The sequence below is a fragment of the Callorhinchus milii genome, unplaced genomic scaffold, assembly GCF_018977255.1.
Source record: "Callorhinchus milii isolate IMCB2004 unplaced genomic scaffold, IMCB_Cmil_1.0 Scaffold4, whole genome shotgun sequence".
Classification (NCBI taxonomy): Eukaryota; Metazoa; Chordata; class Chondrichthyes; order Chimaeriformes; family Callorhinchidae; genus Callorhinchus; species Callorhinchus milii.
In genome coordinates this window covers 50,306,662-50,326,546 of record NW_024704745.1, presented here as the reverse complement: position 1 = coordinate 50,326,546, position 19,885 = coordinate 50,306,662, and the positions used below count along the sequence as shown (strand labels likewise).

The 19,885-nt window shown below is 39.7% G+C and overlaps 1 protein-coding gene across 1 annotated transcript in view; it reads right to left on the bottom strand.

The window, feature by feature from the left end:
* Window positions 1-19,885, bottom strand: part of epha6 (eph receptor A6) — a 309,294-nt gene that overhangs the window by 269,728 nt on the left and 19,681 nt on the right. The window contains exon 2 of the mRNA XM_042334275.1: window positions 13,244-13,308. Within this exon, the coding sequence (XP_042190209.1) occupies window positions 13,244-13,308 (65 nt within the window). The remainder of the gene's footprint in view (window positions 1-13,243; window positions 13,309-19,885) is intronic.

Here is a 19,885-nt window from a genome sequence, read left to right as displayed (position 1 = left end):
TATGTTATTGTATATCCTGTAAAGTGCTTTGGGAATCCTCCTAATGTGAAAGACACTATATCAATTACAAGGATCGTTCTCTTAATATACAGGAATATGATCGAAAGCTACAGTTGATCATAATTAAATAGCCTCATCCTAAAACACCAAGGACACAACAACAACAAAATAGACAACAACATGCATTATATAGTGCCCCTCATGCAGGGTAGTGTCCCAGAGCGCCTGACAATGGTAAGCAAGACGCCGAGCCGGGGGAGGTGACCAGAGGCAAGGTCGAAGGGGAAGGTCTTCAGGTGCAAATTGAAGATAGGGAAGGAGTGGGCAAGGCGGACAAATGAGGAAGAGTGTTCCAAGGTTGACACAACTGGTCATAAAGGAGACGGAAAGCTTTGTTTTAAAAACAGCTTGCAACAGAGCTTAATTATCAACTACACTAAGATTATTGACTTTTGGTGAAATAACATTAGTGCACTTGTAACTTGAGCTCTCAATGTCTTCACTCTCCCAAGTTTTAACCAGTAATAGTTTATTGACCAGCTTAACACCTACAATAACACATGTCTGTTTGTTACTCTTCAATAAACCTGTAGGTTTAATTCAAACGTGTGAAATTCAGCAGTCTCACCATCATCAATCTCACTGCAGGAATCTACACTGAAAACAGCATTGTGAAATCCAGAAGGTTCTCTAACCACCTAAGCTTAACAATTTCACAATTTTCTTTCTGTCAGAATTATTTATAAGAGACATTTGTATTGGCGAAACTTTCTGCAAGTATCCATATCTGCACGTCTGCCCTGGTATTAACCGTGTGTGGGATTCAATATTGTACATATCTTGTTTCAAAGTAGGCCAATCTTTATCTAAATTAATTCACCACCTTTCAGTTGCAATATCTGTATCTTTGTCACTGTGAGGCTGCAGCACTCAGCGTTGCCCAGAAGGAATCGTCTGTAGTTGTTGTAATTTAAGGCTCTGGTGGTTCAGACATTTCACTTGAGATACACATCAACCCCTTGAAAGTCTTCATCAAAATGCCGTTTCTTTGAATGACGCCTGATATGTTCTGTAATCCTTGCTGTGAAATTGCCGTATGGTTTATCGTAGCTCTCCTCGGTGCCTCACATAGCTCCTTCAAGCACTGATCAAATGAAATGATTGCTGATAGCTGTCTGTTAAGGTAAACCGAGCGATTCTACTTGTTGGCACAATCTCGATTGTCAGTCAAAATCTACTTGCAGCCTAAAATCATATGGGAATTTGGGGGAAACATTTCATCTGTGACTCAATAAACTGGAAGAATCATCTTCTGCTCAATGCATTTTTTTGATGATGTCATTTTGACAGCATTAAATTCTCTCTCCAGAATTGGAAAGAATTGACATACAAAAGGGACCTAACGGATAAATTATTGAGACATCATTAGCTTGGAGGCAAGAAGTAAGGGATCATAAGGTTACTTCATCTGTCATACAAAAATCTTCCCAACCACTAACAGGAATGTTCATGAATTTTTTGATTATGGAAGTCTCAACCATAGTGACTGTTGAGAGAAATCTTTTTATAAATGATGCAGCTAGTGCAGAAGGGCCTATTTTTCAACAACAGCTAGGAACGTAAAGATCCTGAAGCAAGATAGCTGTCTTGCAGTAATAAAATCAGGAATTAATCTACAGTTTTTATAAACTGGGCTTTATGATTTTAACATTAAATTGAAAATGCCAGATTCTGAACAAATGTAATAATAATCCTTGCATGTAATATGGCATTTTATCAGATCAGAGTCATTTCAAAGTGCTTTATGTGATTTTACTGTGAAGTATAGTGACTGTATTTGTAAGTGAGCGCGGCAGACAATTTTCAGAGCATTCTGACAAGAAAAACTTGTCAGAACGGAAATAATTTTTCACAGGGATGGACTTAGCCAAGGTTCTACTTGCCACGCTTTCCAGCTCCACCCGACACAAGCTCCAGAGGGATTAGAGGGATGGGGAGAGTGGGGTGCGGTAAGCAGAGAGAGGAGGCTCTAACAAAATATCATCACCAATATCGACTAGAATCATAGCAATTTCAGGACAGGCCATTCAGCCCATTGAGTCTGCACTAATCGGGCCAAAAAGCCAGTTTCAGTTAGATTAATTGGTGTACTTTTCCTGAGATCTTATGACTGGTGCAACAGTCAGAAGATTTCAGCAAAAGTTCAGATGAAGAAGGCCCTTTGGTCCATATGGTCCAATCTTTACTGACAAAGAAAGGAGAGAAATACCACATCCCAAATCTGCAATCAGATTCTAAAAAGAGCAATGTAAAGGATATTTAGAATCTTAAGCAAACATATGGCAATTTAATCCTGTTGTTTTTGCACAGTGATTTTTTTCTGATAGAAACAGTTACAGAGTACTCCAGGGAGACACATCTGGGAATAGAGGTTTCATTGAAGGTGCAACATTTTTTTGAAAAGCTAAGATGAGGAATGGCACAGTGCATTGGAATACCAACACATGCTACTACATGTAAAGAGATAGAGTTTGACTGCTGCCTACTTCAGTCAGATTCTGATTTCCAGATATGTCATTGTAGGGAGGACTAATGGCTAACTCTTAACTCCTTCATATGGGTAGGGAAGGAGAGAGAGGGGAATAAATCAGGGGCGCCTGGCTCTTTGTGCCTCCTAGTGCCTGGGCTCAGGTGTCCTGCTCACCTACTTGCAGGAGATTGAGATTTGTGCAGCGAGAAGATTAGACGCATTTGAACAAGCACAAAATTTAATCTTTAAAAATACTCAAAGTAATTGCTGTCCATTGACAAGAATTTACATGTGCAAAACTATTACCTTCACCTTGAGATCTCACATGTTCACTGAAGCTCTTAACAGGATGGGGCAAATTCATATAGCACAACTATGGCAGACATTAATATTGAATAGGTTGCAGCCTTTACTGAACTACACAGCAACCCTACGAGGTTATGTTGGTCGATGCTAAATGACGCACAGGAACATCATTGATTATAAGTTACCTGAAGGAAATTGCAATAGCTTTGATTAGTAGCCACATTTCTTTAACAGGCTCAAAGTCCAACCTCCAGTGACTATTGAAGGATTAATTTACCATCCCCTTCCCTGATCTCTGCTCAAGACATAGATCTCGAATAGCTAGAATTAGGCACCTGAGCAACTAGAAGAGACTGTAGAAAATGGAAGCGTTCACGCTAAAGTTAAACAAGAAATTCCATTGAAGTATTCAAGATCTGTATATTAAGTGCATCAGTTTTCACTGCTCCATGACTGTTCAGTATTGTTCAGGCATGTTAAGGAGTGCATTTTTGCTAAGTGCAATTATCACAGCTTTTGCAGCTTTGATCCGCTTTGAGACATCTCTAAGACGATAAGGCACTATATTCAATGCAAGTATTATTATTATCATTCATATAACTGGTGAGCAGGATTCTCCAAATGCTAGGGAAATGTAGTGGTCTGTGAACATTAGAGAGCCAACGGCTGGACAAGGTTTAACACAAAACTCTCAGAAGGGAACAGGGCTAGAGAGAAAGGAATTACTGATACTTGTACAACCTGACTATAGTGTTTTATTTCTGTGGCTACACATCGAAATTAGCCTGGTAGCAGACACAAAATCATTTTGGTAGCAGTATAACCATGTGGCATTTGCATTTGTAACCAACAAAATCAAAACAACCAATCTGGAGATCCTGTGGCTAAATGGCAAGGATGCGAGGAAATGCTAATCTGTTTAGGAGAGATTTCCCATTGAGTGATCCAGGTTAACTATCAGCAGGTCATATGGCCCATTTACTGCCTCCTGTTCTGCACTCTGGTACCTCACTGCCAGCAGAAGCTTGCAAGCAAGCCAAAATGTCATAACAATTGTGGCTCACATATTCATCCATATGGAAAAAATATATTGCAATGTATTGTGCATGATGACTTCTATAGGATTAATAATGACAAGCAATTCATGAACAGGCTCCATAGCATTTCTACTACTGTGTTGAAATGTCATTTCAGGGGTATTCTGCTCCATTTGTTGGTAGCAGATTCTGATTATTCAATTGTGTTTGCCAGTTCAGCAAATTTGTTCTGATATACTTCTCTACAAACATACGGAATTTAAATTGAGTTAATTCTATATTTATAAAACCATGCTGTTGTCAGCACCTAATGTTTGTTTGCAAATGGTTACTTTGCAAAAACTACCTCATTTATATTTTAAATGGTTCAGAGCTACATCCAACTAAAAACAGCTCTGCAGCATCCTGAGGTTGCTTTTGCTGTGGTTCAAACTGTCTACAGGGTGGAATCATTGGCATCAGGGAAAGAGACATGCACGTGTGAATCTGCACATGAGCAGTTGTTTCTAAATTCGGGCAGCGGAACGTCCTTGCTGTTTAGAGAACAGCTGCGAGGGCCTACAACAACCAAACTGCTTGCTTAAGGCGACCAGAAAATAATGGCAGTCAATGCCAGTAGGTGCACCATTAGCTTGTTCGTTTCAGCATTGCTGCTCTCAGACAGAGGCAGGGTAGATACATATCACCTCTAGTTGTAGTAGTTAGTGTAACTGGAAGCACCTGAGCTAACCTTGCCACTGAAGTCAGACATGCTGCTTTCCCAATGGGCGATTTGTAAAAAATATGATTTTTCTTCAACTCCCTCTGAGGGTCCAGCCCTAGCCTCTATGTTATTGTATGTATATGCACAGAGGTTTGAGGGGAAGTAGGTATGGAGTAGCCAAAAAGACTGAATGGTAGAAAGAATGATTGTGGAGTAATGAGGTGCAAAGTGGTGTGAGGTCAGCCAGAATGGACACAAGGAGGATAAGATTTAAGAGTGAGAGTGATGGAGGACTAACAATTAACAACTGGATTGTGTGCCCTGGGTAATGGCCAAAGAATAGGGGCTCACAAGATTGAACTGGATGAAGATGGCTCTTCAGCCCAACCAATGTTATCCCTCTAGAATACACACTCTACCGACACCCCCATCACTCCATCAAGCTGCTTTTTACGTAAGTTTAGCATCCTGGCCTCTACCACCTTTCCTAGCAACCTGTTCCAGTCCCAGCCAACATGTCCTCTTCACCCTCTATATGCTCCCCCTTGGTGATATCATCCGCAGACATGGGGATAACTTCCACATGTATGCGGATGACTCCCAACTCTACCTTTCCTCCTCTACCCTCAACTCCACGATCACCAATGTCCTGACAGCCTGCCTGTCTGACATCGAGTCCTGGACGAGAGACAACTTTCTTCAGCTCAACGTGCGTAAAACCGAGGCCCTCCTGATTGGCTCGAGTCAGCGCCTCCGCACCTCAGGCGCTGACAGCATCAGCATCCAACACTGCACTCTCCACCTCTCAAAGCCAGTCAGGAACCTCGGCGTTCTGTTCGACCCTGAGCTGTCCTTTCTCCCTGATATCCGCGCCACAACTGGCACTGCCTTCCATCACCTCCGGAATATCGCCAGACTACGGCATTACCTCACCCCTCACGCTGCTGAATCTCTGGTCCACGCCTTTATCAGCACCTCCCTCCACAAGCTGCAGGTCATTCAGAACTCTGCAGCTCGTGTACTGTCCCGCGATCACATCACTCCCACCCTCGCTCGCCTCCACTGGCTCCCCATCCCCCAGAGGATCGAATTCAAGATCCTCATCCTCGCCTACAAGGCCATTTACGGCCTTGCTCCCTCCTACCTCTTCGACCTACTATCCCCCTACCCACCTGCCCGTACCCTCCATTCCTCTGGCTCTGGACTGCTCCACGTCCCCCGCCCCAACCGCCCTACCATCGGTGGCCGGGCCTTCAGCCTCTCAGCCCCTAGGCTCTGGAACTCTATCCCCCAGTGCCTTCGCCGCCTCCTCCCTTTCCTCCTTCAAGGCTGGTCTCAAGACCTTTCTCTTTGACCGTGCCTTCAGCTCCCCTCTCGACTCTCTACCCCCTCCTCACTCCCTCCCTTCCCTCCCCTCACCCTGACCATTTCCCCCTTCCTCGTTCCCTCCCTTCCCTCCCCTCACCCTGACCATTTTCCCCCCTGCTCGGGTCCTGACCCAACTGTCCAGCTTCTTGGGACGTCCTCCCGACGTGAAAGGCGCTCTATAAATGGAATCTTGGTGTTGTTGTTGTTGATGTCTGGAGGAAAAGTACAATAAAGACCAAAGTGTGACACTGCCCAGACACTGGTTCCACCCACTGAACTGGCCCCAAGCCTTTTATTGGATGGACTGTACTAAGATTTTTTCATGACAAAGGTAACAACTTTATTCTGTCATGACACAGCATAAATCCAACATATTTTCATAGATTAAACAACAAAGATTCAGGCTGTCAAAAAAAATCTCAAGATGCAAAGAAAAGGTTAACTACCCAAGTGAGAGACAGAATAGTTGGTCTTTCAATAAGAGAATCACACCCGATTCTGAACTTTAAAACTGAAAGCATCCATGCAGGTAGGGTAAATGAAGATAACCTGCTGACAGCAGCAAAAAAACACAATTGGACTCTGCATGTAACACTTGGCCGAGATGAGTACTGGAAGAAAGTCTGGCTTTTATATTACAAATACACAAAACACAGATTGGGGCACTGTTGTTATCTTGTGGTTCCAGAGTCCCGAAGGCCGGCATGAAAAGTGTGCTTTTACATTGGCCCTGACCTCTGGAGCCTGCCTGTAGTACTTGACATTCCACTTGTGTGTGGATGCTGTCATTTCATCCCCCAACCATTGCAATGACATTAGGATATACTGCACATGTGAATAGACGTTGCAATATTGTTGGAGATCTGATCTACTTAAATAACTTTAGTGGAGGGCAGCTAAAAATCGAGCGACTTTGCTCACAGCGATCCCGATATTTCGCATGCGGAGATTCCAAAGTAATTCATCTTTATGTAATATTTTCTTATAGTTTAAATAACATCAACATACTTCTAATACTTTGTTCTTAAAATCTACAATGCAATCTGACCCTGGCGTTGATCATGAAAAATAATGGAAAAATTACGTTGTAAACAAGTAACATAAAGATATCTTTATTTAGAGGTTAGCTTATGATAAAACTCCCCCCACCTCATGTTTTTTCCTACATCAGCATAAATCTAATTGCAATTATTGTATATGTTTGTATTTTATGAAGAAGTCGCTGAGCAATACAATTAAAAATCTAGTTAGCAATGTGTAATATTGTAATTGCTTATATACCAATCAAATTATCAAACAATTAGTTTGTCCTGATCGTCTATAGAGTGAAAGGATTCTGGTTATTCATTGTGCTGCATGTTCTAAATATAAGTAGTCTGCTTACAATCACGTTCTGATTGTAAAATGTACATTCTGACTACAACAAGGAATCTGCTTATTACCCCATTTCCTGACTATAATAAGGAGTCTGCTTTGTACTGTATGTTCTACCTACAATAAGAGTCTGCTTAGCACTATATATTCTGACTACAATAAGAAATCTGCTTAGTATTGTAGCAACCAGAGGACACAGATTTAAGTTAACTGGCAAAAGAACCAGAGGGGAGACCAGGAGATTTTTTTTTACCCAGAGAGTTGTTATGGTGTGGAATGCACTGCCTGAAAGGTTGGTGGAAGCAGATTCGATAACAGCTTTCAAAAGGGAATTGGATAGGTACTAAAAAGGAAATAATTGCAGGTCCATGGGGTAAGAACGGGGGAGTGAGCCTTGTTGATAGCTCCTTTAAAGATGGGCTGAATGGCCTTCTGTGCTGTAAAATTCTAGGATTCTCTGATAATAAGGAGTTTGCTTAGTACTCCATGTTCTGACAATAACAAGTCGGCTAATTCTTTTTAACAGTTTGATTTATTTAAGGTTTTCTGTATGAGTTGGCACATTTGTAAGCATATGAACAGCCTCATTAGAAACCAGCAACCAGGTTTCTGATTATGCACGTTGTACACGTGAATTCCATTGGAAAACGCTGTGCTTTAGACCTCATTATATGCAAATTGTGTGAAATGACCTTCATGGTGTCTTAAGTTCATGGTCTTAAAATGTACGAAGTCAAAAATCACATCTAGTTTTAGCCAGTAAGACATATTTGTCTAAAGATCACAAAGAATTGTAGAAAATTATTAAATTCAGTCTTAATTTGGATGGCTGTTGTTTTCAATGATTGCAGAAAACTGGATTCCAAATTGATAGCGAATTTAAACACTTTCCACACTAATACATTATCAGTAAAAATAGATAAAATTATTTTATTGGCTAAAACTAGGTGGAATTTCAAGTCTCAGCCTCTGCAGAATGTCAGTGATTTCTTAAGTTTAGTCTTAATTTTGAAGCTTGCAGCTCTTAAAAAGATTGCGGGTCTCCGATTTGCATATACGTATGTTGCCAATTTCTATAGCGATGCAAACATTAGTTGCAACACTTATTTGATCTAAGCTGGAATTTTGTTTCAACCATAATGGTTGATGGTAATTCAACTCAAAGTCAGAATGGAGTTTTCCCTATCTTCAGCAGGTATTTTTCTGTGACCAGTATTGGAATAATTTAAAAGTTTCTCGACAAGTTCCAAATAATTGTTAGTTTCAAGTGCCTTAATATGCTTAGGATGTGCTTTGGGGATTTGTGCAATCTTGGGGGTTTGTGCAATCTTTCTGGGAGGTGGGGGAGGGGAGAAGGAGAGAGACCACAGATAACTATGATATTAGGATCTCCAAATTGTACATTGAATTACTGCTGGCATCAAACTACCTTAAAGATGATCAATCACCTTTCCACTCATGGTTTCCCCAGCTAAGACCACAGCAACCATTAGGTAGGATCTGACTCCTCTAAGTGGCACAATTTCATCGCTGAATAACTCATTGAGCTGTCACTGTGTTCAATGAAAAAGATCCCACAGAAAAACTAAGAGTATCTCTTGAGTTATTCCTGTTGGAAGATCTTATCACCCTCCAACATGATACAAAAAAGAAACAAATCGCAGTGTGAAATCTGAAACTATTTCTTCCCCCATCAATATATTCAAATACTTTGATAGGATCACATTTATCATTGACTGCATAAAACCAAAGTGGTGAGAGTTGCAGCTTGCCTACAGATTTTAACTCACAGCTAAACAGTCCCACCATCTCGATGGCTCAAACATTAGCATTTTAGTCTATAACAGCCTTTTAAAGATACTGCTTCAGGACATTTGAAGATGGCGTTTGAAGGACGAACAGATGGTATTAATAATATATTAGGAAGTGTTCAGAGAAGAACGACAAGGATGTTTCTGGAGATTAAAACTCAAAATTATAGAATGAGAATGATGGACCTTGTTTTCATTAAAGAAGATTGAAAGGAGATGTGACACAGTCCTTCAACAAGCTGAAAGTTATGGCCGATGTAGATATAAACCCAGTCACTGAACCAGACAGAAGCGAAGTAGAGACTACAAATGTAAGTTGAGGAGAAAACAGATTTGTGATTGGCAAAGAATATGAACAAAAGACCAAACAACAGGAAAAGTGCCCAAACAGAGGCTAGTGAACAGGAAGAAACTTGTATTTTCCTAGCATCTTACCTTAGTGAAACATTTAAAAGAATTTTACAATAATAATTATCAAATGCTGACTGTTTGACTTTCTGACTGTTTTTTTAGGGACAGCAAAGTCCTATAAACAGCCATAATGAGCTGGTGGAGCAGCATATAAGAGAATGATTGACAAGAACACCAGGAAAAACTTGTTTTTCTTTTCAAATAATGCAATGGATCTTTATTGTCCACCTGAGGAATAGGCAGATGGAGACAGTTAGGACTGCCAACCTTCGAACGAGACAATAAACCATGCAGCACTGCATGTGTTTTCTGCATTCAGAAATTTCCCCAAAGTACCAAGTACATTGAGCCAACAGAACCGTAACACTGTGAATCCACACGCACATTGCATGTTTCATAAACAGCAATCGTCACTAAGAATGCCACTGGCTTCAACAATACTGAGCTATTCAGAGCTCTTCAAAAAATAATAAGGATCTCTATCCAAAAATAACTTGGTCATGACCAAATGTACGACAGGACACTATAAGAACAAGAACCAGTGCTACCCAAGGTCTTCAACCATTAATAATAATAATAATAATAATCCTTGCATTTGATATAGCGCTTTTCACGTCGGGAGGACGTCCCAAAGCGCTTCACAGAACACACTGCAAAGTGAATTGACTGTATATTTGTGGGCGAACGAGGCAGCCAATTGCGCACAGCAATTGGGAGTTCTGTGATCTGAATTTTACAATTAAAATCAAACAACCAATGTGAGAACGATATGTGAACACTGATTTTAATTGTTATCATTGTCTTAATAAATAATGGAATAATTGTATTTGATATAGTGGCTTATCACATTGCTGAAACATCTCAAAGCGCTTCAAAGTGTAGTGCATTTAATAATAATAATAATAATAATCCTTGCATTTGATATAGCGCTTTTCACGTCGGGAGGACGTCCCAAAGCGCTTCACAGAACACACTGTAAAGTGAACTGACTGTATATTTGTGGGCGAACGAGGCAGCCAATTGCGCACAGTAATGTTCTGCCAATACATGCATGACCAATTTTATATGGGAGATTGTTGGCCAGGACCCTGGGAGAAACTCTCTTCTCTTTTCAAATAGTGCCATGGAATCTTTAATGTCCCCTGAACAGGCGGACAGGGCCTTGGTTCAACGTTTCACCCAAAATATGGCATCTCCAACAATGCAGCACATTCTAGGAACTGCATTGGAGTGTCAGCCTAGTCTAGACTATGAACTCAAAGTCTTGAGGTGGGATTGAGCCTGAAACTTCCTACGCAGAAGTGGGAAAGTTACCAATTGCACCAAACAATTTTATAACTGTTTAAATATAATCAAGCCATGTCATTTCTAAGCTTTTATTTCAAATGACAGTCACATGTAAACATTCACTGGAACTTTGTGTGTGTGTAGCCTTCCTATAAATCAATCTGAATTATTGTTCAGTTCAGTTTTACTCTGCAAGCTATTTTACCTCGGCCCTTAAAAAAAAACTAAAAATCAGCTTCCAAATTAAGACTGAATTGAAGAACTTCCGCAAATTCTGCTTGATCTAATGTTTAAGATAATAATCTTAAGGCTAAGGCTGCTTAAAGCCAAGACTAACAGAACAGAAGTCAAGAGACATTTCTTCACACTCTGAAGAAGTGGAATAGTCTTCCCTGGAAAGCTGTAGAGGCTGATTCAAAAGGGATGTTGAAAAGAGACGTTTGGGTAGTAGCGATTTTAAGGCTACGAAGAAAGGAATTAAAAGATCTACCAAGGTGTAATAAATTGATGGAACACCTTGATCGATTGAATGGCCTCCACCTATTTTCTTATGTTCCTGCTAGACAGCAAAAAATCAGCAAGAACATGGTTACATTTTTCCACTCCCTGACACACAGTCACTCAAATAACTCAGCACACTCAGCTTTTAATTCAGCATAGATCAGTGACTGAACGACAAATCTTCTAGATTGTTTAGTTTTAGACTGTGCAATGCTTTTCCTGACTGACACACTAAGGGAGTAATCATCATCACGTAAACATTTACACAACATCAAAACATACCAGTTTTCACATGAAATATTTTTCCATCAAACATATTTGAATGTTATGTTTTGAAAACCTGACCATAGAAAAACAATAACTTCCCTCAACCAAATAAACAAAATAATAGAGGAAGCTTGAGGGCCTGTAATAAACAGTTTTACAGTATCGACTGAAGCACCATCTACAGATCCACAAATCCAAGTTTGATTGTGGACAATTATAAACTGTTAAATGTTGCAGTCAATGGCCAGTAGCTAGAAAAGGATACCAGAAAAGGTAGTAGAGACCAAGATATCAAATTTATTGTAGAAACAGCTTGATGCTGCAATGGAAAGACAGTAGTGTTGGTATTCTTGAAGGTTGAGATCAAGTGATCCAAAGGACCTTCTTTATCTGTACATATCTTGTGAACTATGAGATTATATTTACTGATGTTTCAGTATTACTCTACCTGATCAATACCTTGATAGCCCATCAGAACAGGAGCAGACTGATTCTGTAGGCATTTCATATGACATTTCAATCTCAATAGTGTGAATGTGAAGCAAGAATATTATTATAGCTAAGAAATTAAGAACATATACCAGCATTCAAACCTGTGACCTCCCTGCTTGTACACTTCAACAACTCACTGAATTAATTCTTCAAACATACCGATCACCTGCACCTTCTGTAGTTGAATGCTTTTTCCTTGAAATTATAAAACAGTTACAGCACAAGAAAAAGACAATTCAGCCTATCATGCCTGTGCTGGTGCTAGCTGCCACCTGCCACCTCATACACACCAATGTGCCACAGTTGACAAGTTATAGAACAACTTCAGTTGCAATTATCTACAAACTCGGCTTGTGAAATGCTGTGTACTCTCATGCTTGAGGTGTGTGATCCTGAGTCCAAGGCAGATTCCTCAAGATGTCCCCAGGCATTGATATAGTGGCACGACAAGCCAGGACGAGTTAGGTAAGGACTTATGTACAGTTCCACAAGTTCAGGGCATTCTCGAAAGCTTAGTCCAAGTTGCCATTATTCACTTATAAGCATTAACAATGACTGATAACAGAGTATTTGACTGACAGAAGCTTCTGTCACCAATCCCGTTCCTGTCTTCATCAACCCGAAAATACGCCTCCAGGATAGATGCCGCATAGCAACCAGGGAAGGGAACCTTGGCTCATTGTTTTCCACCCCACTAAATGCTAAACCTGATCTTGAAGCTAAATCGACCTGTACTGATACAGTTCAAAATCAACTAACACAGCACAGACCAAGATTCGAACCTGGGACCTTCCTGGTCAGTATGCTTCAGCAACTCGCTGAATAAATTTGCCGAGCCAGTAATGAAGCTCAATGATGCTTTTAAAGACAAACGTAGCCTGAAGCAGATTCTTTGGCTGTAACAAATGTCAGAAGTGAAGCAAAAGCTTCCAGTATTGCTCAGTTTAGAACCACTTTAAATGCAATTACCACAACAATTATTCACTCACAGACATTAAAAACAAGTGTCTGAACACAACACATCAACTTGTGACAGTCGTCTGGTTTGAAGCCCCATATTCAGATTTGAAATCCTGTTTGATATATCTGTACCACGTTGTGAATGGCTTTGTGCCAAATGCAAGTTTACATTAAGTGACAATTATTGTGGACTCACCCCATTCAATGGATATGCCTTCCATCCCAGCTCTCCCAGTGCAGCTGTTGTGTCTAGCAGCACGACTGGAAATAAGGGAAAGGTCAATAATATTAGCATGTTTTAGACATTTTCGGTGCAGCAACAAATGATCAGGTATTCATTTAGTTCCCACTTCCCATAACACTCTTTCATCTTTCGGGAATACAGCACTTATGGAGCCAGCTGTAATGAATGGTGCAGCAGCCCTCTTCCAACTGCTCTGTGACTTTCAAGTCATTTTTTATTTTGACCAACAATATTTGTGTATTTTTGCCCAATTTACAAATGATACCTTCAACCAAAATGAAATGCAATAAAAATCAAAGCATAAGCTCATTATTCCTTAAGTTCACATAAGATTTCATTTTAAGCTCCAGTCCTGTTTGATGAGATAAGAGTCTTTTCTTTCCATCAACCAAGTGCAAAAATGAAACAATGTTCCACAAGACATCATTGATAACCGTCATCTCAACAGTTATGGAACCAGTAAATACTTTTTATAAAAATCACCTTAACAATTAAACAAGTTTTGACGGTGATAAATCTGAAATGAACCATGGTGTTATGCGCAATTGGCTGCTGCGTTTCACCCACAAAATATACAGTCAATTCACTTACAGTATTTCTGTGCAGCGCTTTGAAACATCTCAATATCGTTATAAGGCGCTGTATCAAATGCAAGGATTATTATTATATTATTGAATCTCTTCATAATCCTGACAATCTAATTTAAATTGCCCCTCAACCTTACCAACTCCAGGAATATATCTCCAATTAACACAGTCTAAACAGTCACTATACTTAACAAATATAAAGTGCTTTGAGTTCAAAAGCCGTGGAGGACTTTGGAGGCGAGGATGAGGATTTTGATAGAGTTTACTTATCAACTTCCTCCGCTCAGCTGGCTTCAGCCTACTTGATGTCCCCTGGAATCGGCGGTCAGGCCTTCAGCCTCTCTGCCCCCACCATTTGAAACTCCATCCCACGTTCCCTTCACCTTGCTCCTTCTCTTGCCTTGTTCATGGCCCATCTCTAGACTCTGCTCTTCGACCGCGCCTTTGGTCATCCTCCTACCCCTACGCTCCATGCCCTCCACCCCTCCAGATCCCAACCCCCAACTCAGGTCCACATCCTTGACTGTTCAATGCCTTGGGATGTCCTCCAAAGACATTGTTGTTGTGGAGATGTTTAGAAGCAAGGTGTGCTATCAAAATGTTTGTTTAACCCCAAAACCAACCTTGTGAATCAATGTTGCACTCTCCAAAGCTTGTACTGTATATTCTTTCAGTGTTGAGACACCCAGTATTGAACGTAGTGCCCTGTTGGGAGTCTCAGGAGTATTTTCCTGTATTTGTATTCCATACTTCATACAGCGAATCCCTTATCTATTCTGGTTGAGCTGGTCAGCCATGATATTTAGAAGGTATAATAAAGACCATATGCATTTTCATTTACTTCAATTGAACCAAGACATTTTAGTGACCGGCAGAGCAGGACATCATACTTGTTTAGTATGCCCGGTAAGAAATAGATAATGTTTAAAGCTACACTGTACTATAGTAACACATAATGTGTTCTCCCTACATATTGTTCCCGTTCCTCAAATTCTTACTCCAAATATTTCTGAAAACTCATGACATATGCTGGGGTGCAGTTTCACAGTTGGTGGTAGCTGTCTTGTAGTGAGTATCATGGAGAATTTGGCCATATAGGTTTTTTTTTTGCAGCTGAGCTTGATCTTATCCACACACTAGCACTTCCAACAGGGTTGCTGGATAGTGGTCAACAACAGATTGACGATTTCAGCACAGGCCAGGGATAGAACCTGGAATCTTCCTCGTCAGTTTGGCTCAATACCACAATGTGCAGTGCATTTTCCCATTAAACCACCAGGTCTGCTTTTATGAAGTTTAAGAGACAGCTTGGCTCAGATTTCTGTCCTTATGTGACTGTAGTGCATCATCCACTCTTCACACCCAGCCCAGGAACCCAGCTACCCCCTCCCAGAGACGTTGCTGGTTTCTGAGTACATACACTTCTCCTAAATGCTTTCTGCTGAATTTGCACATTACAAATACTGATCGTTAAACATGTAAACATGTTTATATCAATAAGAAAATATATTTTCTGCATGTAGTTATTCAGGATAATGATTCTTGCACGTAAAAATAAAAAGGAAAATGTATTGGGCTGCATGCAACATTGCACTAGAAACTGAAAGAGACAGCTTCTCATTTTGTGGATCTGCTTGAGCTATAGCTGCTCTGAAAATGCAGTTTGTAACATATGGATGATCTATTTCTGTCTTCAACTACATTAAATATTACAGGAAAACTGGAACATGGAAAAGTGAGTGTAGTGCTATTTTTAACCTGCAGTCACAACCCTCCAAAAAGCTATGAAAGGGTATATCTTGTTGCAACAACTAAAACATATAACAATTCAATATTCTTTCTCCAGATGGTTGCCCAAGACTGAAGCATATTTAAATATTAATTATCGATCAGTCTTACTTGACTGCATCATTAACAGCTGCAGTATTAAAATCTTCAGCACTCGGTAGACAGTAGGGGTTATTCCAATTTAGGTGACATTATACAATAAACACTCTTTGTTACTAATGATAAAAGACACTCACACATCTCAAATCCTTTGCTTTCCACATTCACTTTTCCGGAATTTCCATTCCAATTTAGCCCCTGCACCTTTAATCCCCTTCTCAGCCTGCCAATATTTGGCATACTATATCATTTAATGGTCTTTGGTTTACCCATCAGAACATATGATTGTTTATTATATCCAAAAAAATTACATTTGTTATAGTGCCTTTCATGCCAAGAAGTCATCTCAAAGTGACTTGTTGTGACAAGCTTGATATACTGTGAAGTTTAGTGACAGTGTACTTTGTAGGCAAACATTATACATATTGATCATGCATTAATCTGCATTTTGGATGCAAGAAGCTTCATGTATTCCTCTCCTCCTCTCAAAAAAACTCAGTTCTCCCTACCCAGAAATGAGCCAATAGAAGTGGCAAAATCCACCCACTGGAAAACCAGAGTGGAGATATTAGGAGAGTGCATCTCAGAGATAAGAATTCATTGCTTTAAAAGCATTGCAGCCTATGTGCCACACCAATACACCAGATATTTAGCACACTATAAAAGTTCAGTTTGATGTTCCCTCTCATGTTTACCAAACGTAGGTACCTATATTTTACCAGTTCCTATATGTGTGTTTACGTGAGACAAGATTTAATATATGTATTGAAAAAACATGCATTCCCTCATAAATTAGACAACACACTGTTGATCATAATTGGTGCCCTTTTGTATTCAAAGCAACCACTGCCAAATGGATAATCAAGCAGCTAATGGCCAAATGGGTCACCTCTACACATGTAGAAAATAACCACTTGACAGGATGCTGGCAGAATACTGAAACAAAGCTGAAATGCTTGCACGCAGATGCAAGCTTATCATTTATTCAAACCCTCAGAACATTTTTGTGTGAGGAACAAATAGCAGGTATGCCCCAGAGAAACAAGCCGGAACTGCAGATTTTGCTCTTTTTCCTTTTTCTTTTTCCTCCCCAAATGAAATAGGTGATAATTTACACAGACTTCATTGATATTTCAAGCAGTGTGTTTGATGGAACATTAGCTAGTTTTCTTTTTTTTGGCAAAATCCCATTTATAGCACAACAACAACTTGCATTTATGTGGTGCCCCTCACACAGGGTTTTGTCTTAGAGTGCATGTAGTGCTAGTCATATGAACCAAAATGACTAGTTTAACATAACAGGACACTTTCCACTAAATTCTTGCTTTGTGATAACAAACGAACGGTGAATGGCAATCCCGCCCCATCCTGTTGCCACTATTTCTGGTGATGTTATCTGATGGACAACCAGATGAAAACAAGAGTTAAGTGAAACTCTTTACAATGCACAGATGATTTTGGTTTGTGGAAATGAACAAATGAATCTTAAATTTGCTGTTCTGTAGTTTACTATTATAGTGCCATATTGCCCTCCCCACGAATGCATCAAGGATAATCTAATGAACACTTGGACAGAATTGCCTTGTGTTTTTTTTTAAATCTTGTATTACCTGCTGCATGGATAATGCTACAACTAAATCTCAACAGAATGTTTTTTCCCCCTGAACATATAATGATTCCTTGAGATGCACTGAATGAAAACAAGTAATGTTATTTGTTACTAAATAGAGAAACTGATGCAGGCATATTTTTTTTCCCAGAGATGTAGTTTGGCTCATCAAGGTGAGGGATGTCAATGCAACAAATTGAAATAATTTCTACTTTTTGTATTCTTTGTCAGCATCAATTACTCTCTGATCCGCTGCAGTGTGAATGAAATGCATCTCCCTCTATGCTATCTTAGTATTGTGCCTTTACCCCAAATTCTTGAACCATTTTGTAATCATATTGCACCAGTTAAATTACTATTATTAATAATAAAAATATTTGTATTCAATATGATGCCTTTCATCTCAGGAGGCCATCTTAAAGCATTTCAAAGGATTTACTGTAAAGCGTAAATTTTGTAGGCAAATGCGGCAGCCAATTTGCACACAGCAGAAACCCACAATAGCCATGAAGTGAATGACAGATTTTACTGTAACATATCACATGTAATGGGAAGGGATGTATTCAAACCTGGGCACAATCCACATTTTGCAGGCAAATGCAGCAGCCAATGGACATTTAAATGACATTACATGCAAATGCAATTGGAACTGAGGAACAATCGCCTCATGTCTTGATGCACATCTTGTTTAAGTACAGTCCCAGCTTCCCTCTTAGCTAGAGGTGTATTTAACCTGCAGGGCAAATATTTTTATGTAAAATCATAAAAAGTACTAGCACGGTACCTTTCTTTTTGCACGTTGCCTTCAATCACCGGCAAACAATTTTCAAAGGCTGTTTAAAAAAAACTTATCATCTAAACAGCAAACCCTTTCTATTGTGTAACCTGAGTGCTCTTGAAACCAAGAGAGAAAACACACGAATGACCCCACACATATTATCCTGAATCCTAATTATTCCTGTCTAACTACCTACTCTACTGGGATTGTTCGACGTGCTAAGAATCATGGAACTGACAGTCTTTCCATGGTCCCAGCTATGAAAGTAGAATTATAATCAATGCTTGATCACTGAAAACATAGTCCCCGCAAGGCAAGGGCTAATCCAGGAAGATATTTGGTTCGGAAACTGAAATGATGATACAAAAAGCAGGCATTAGGATCTATTAATTGATATGGAGAATTGCAATGGGTAAAGAGCAAAATGCTAATAGCATTCATGTGTTTTTGGAAGACATTCTGAGTGGAGAAAGGAACTTAGAATATGATCTAGTGCCGATAAATATGCAATAACTACAACAACAACAAAATTATATTTGTAAAGCGCCTTTCAAGTTGGGAGGACATCCCAGTTCACAGTGAATCCTGTGAAGCACTTTGAGGTACTGAGACAACATGATACATCAAATGCAAGTATTATTTATTATAGTGCAGATGAATGCCACATTTTACTAGCCATTGCTAAAGTGGCTAAAGTCAATAGTAAATTGCAGGTAATAAGACACAGCCACACACAAGGATTGTAAACCAATATTATTGATTCAGTGATGTCAATCAGATGTTTTTAAGGTTTTACAGCACTTTATGTCAAAATGTCTTAAAGCGCTAAGCAGTCATTACTGTCAAGTGTTTGACTATGTTTTGACTTATGTAAGTTGTGGGATGTATACCCCGGAACTGAGGAAGATGAAGGATGATTTAATTTTTGTCAGCAAATGTGGCAGTCATTATGGATACAGCAAAGTCCCTCAAATACCCATGAGATGAATGATCAGTTCATCAGGGTAGTTGTTTGCCAGGAGAGTGGGAGAAACTAATTTCTCTTAACTACTTCCTGAAATTCCTGTAGGCCAAGTAACTGAAATTACTTTCCAAGTAACCAAAAACTGTTACATATTGAACTACAACAAAGGAAACAGCAACTCGTACAGCACAGATTGCAAGAGAAAACAAAGGAAAATAAACTCAGGATATAATTGAAACCCTTACATGATTAGTATTATAATATATACATTCTAACACTTGTGCACAAAATAAGTTGATTTAATAAGCAATAATAATAATAATCCTGCATTTGATGTAGCGCCTTATCATGTCTTCGAAACGTCTCAAACTGCTTCACAGAATATACTGTGTGTTTTGTGGGCGAAAACTTAGTATCAGAAGCACATGGAACTATAACTGTACAGATCTATCCACTTATCTAGAACCCGTTTATATTGACATCCCGCTTATGTTGACAATACATTGAAGTCCCGATCCCTTCCCTGCACGGGAACAAACTTAACTTACTTTGACATAAAAATCGGGACGCTTATGTCTACATATTTTTCAAGTTTTTAACAACAACAAGATTACATTTGTATAGCGCCTTTCATGTCGGGAGGCGGGTTAGTAGGGGGTTAGGAGATTGCAGACGTAGGGTGGGGCGAGGCCATGGAGGGCTTTGTAGGTGAGGACCAGGATCTTGAATTGGATCCTCTGAAGGATAGGGAGCCAGTGGAGTCGGGCGA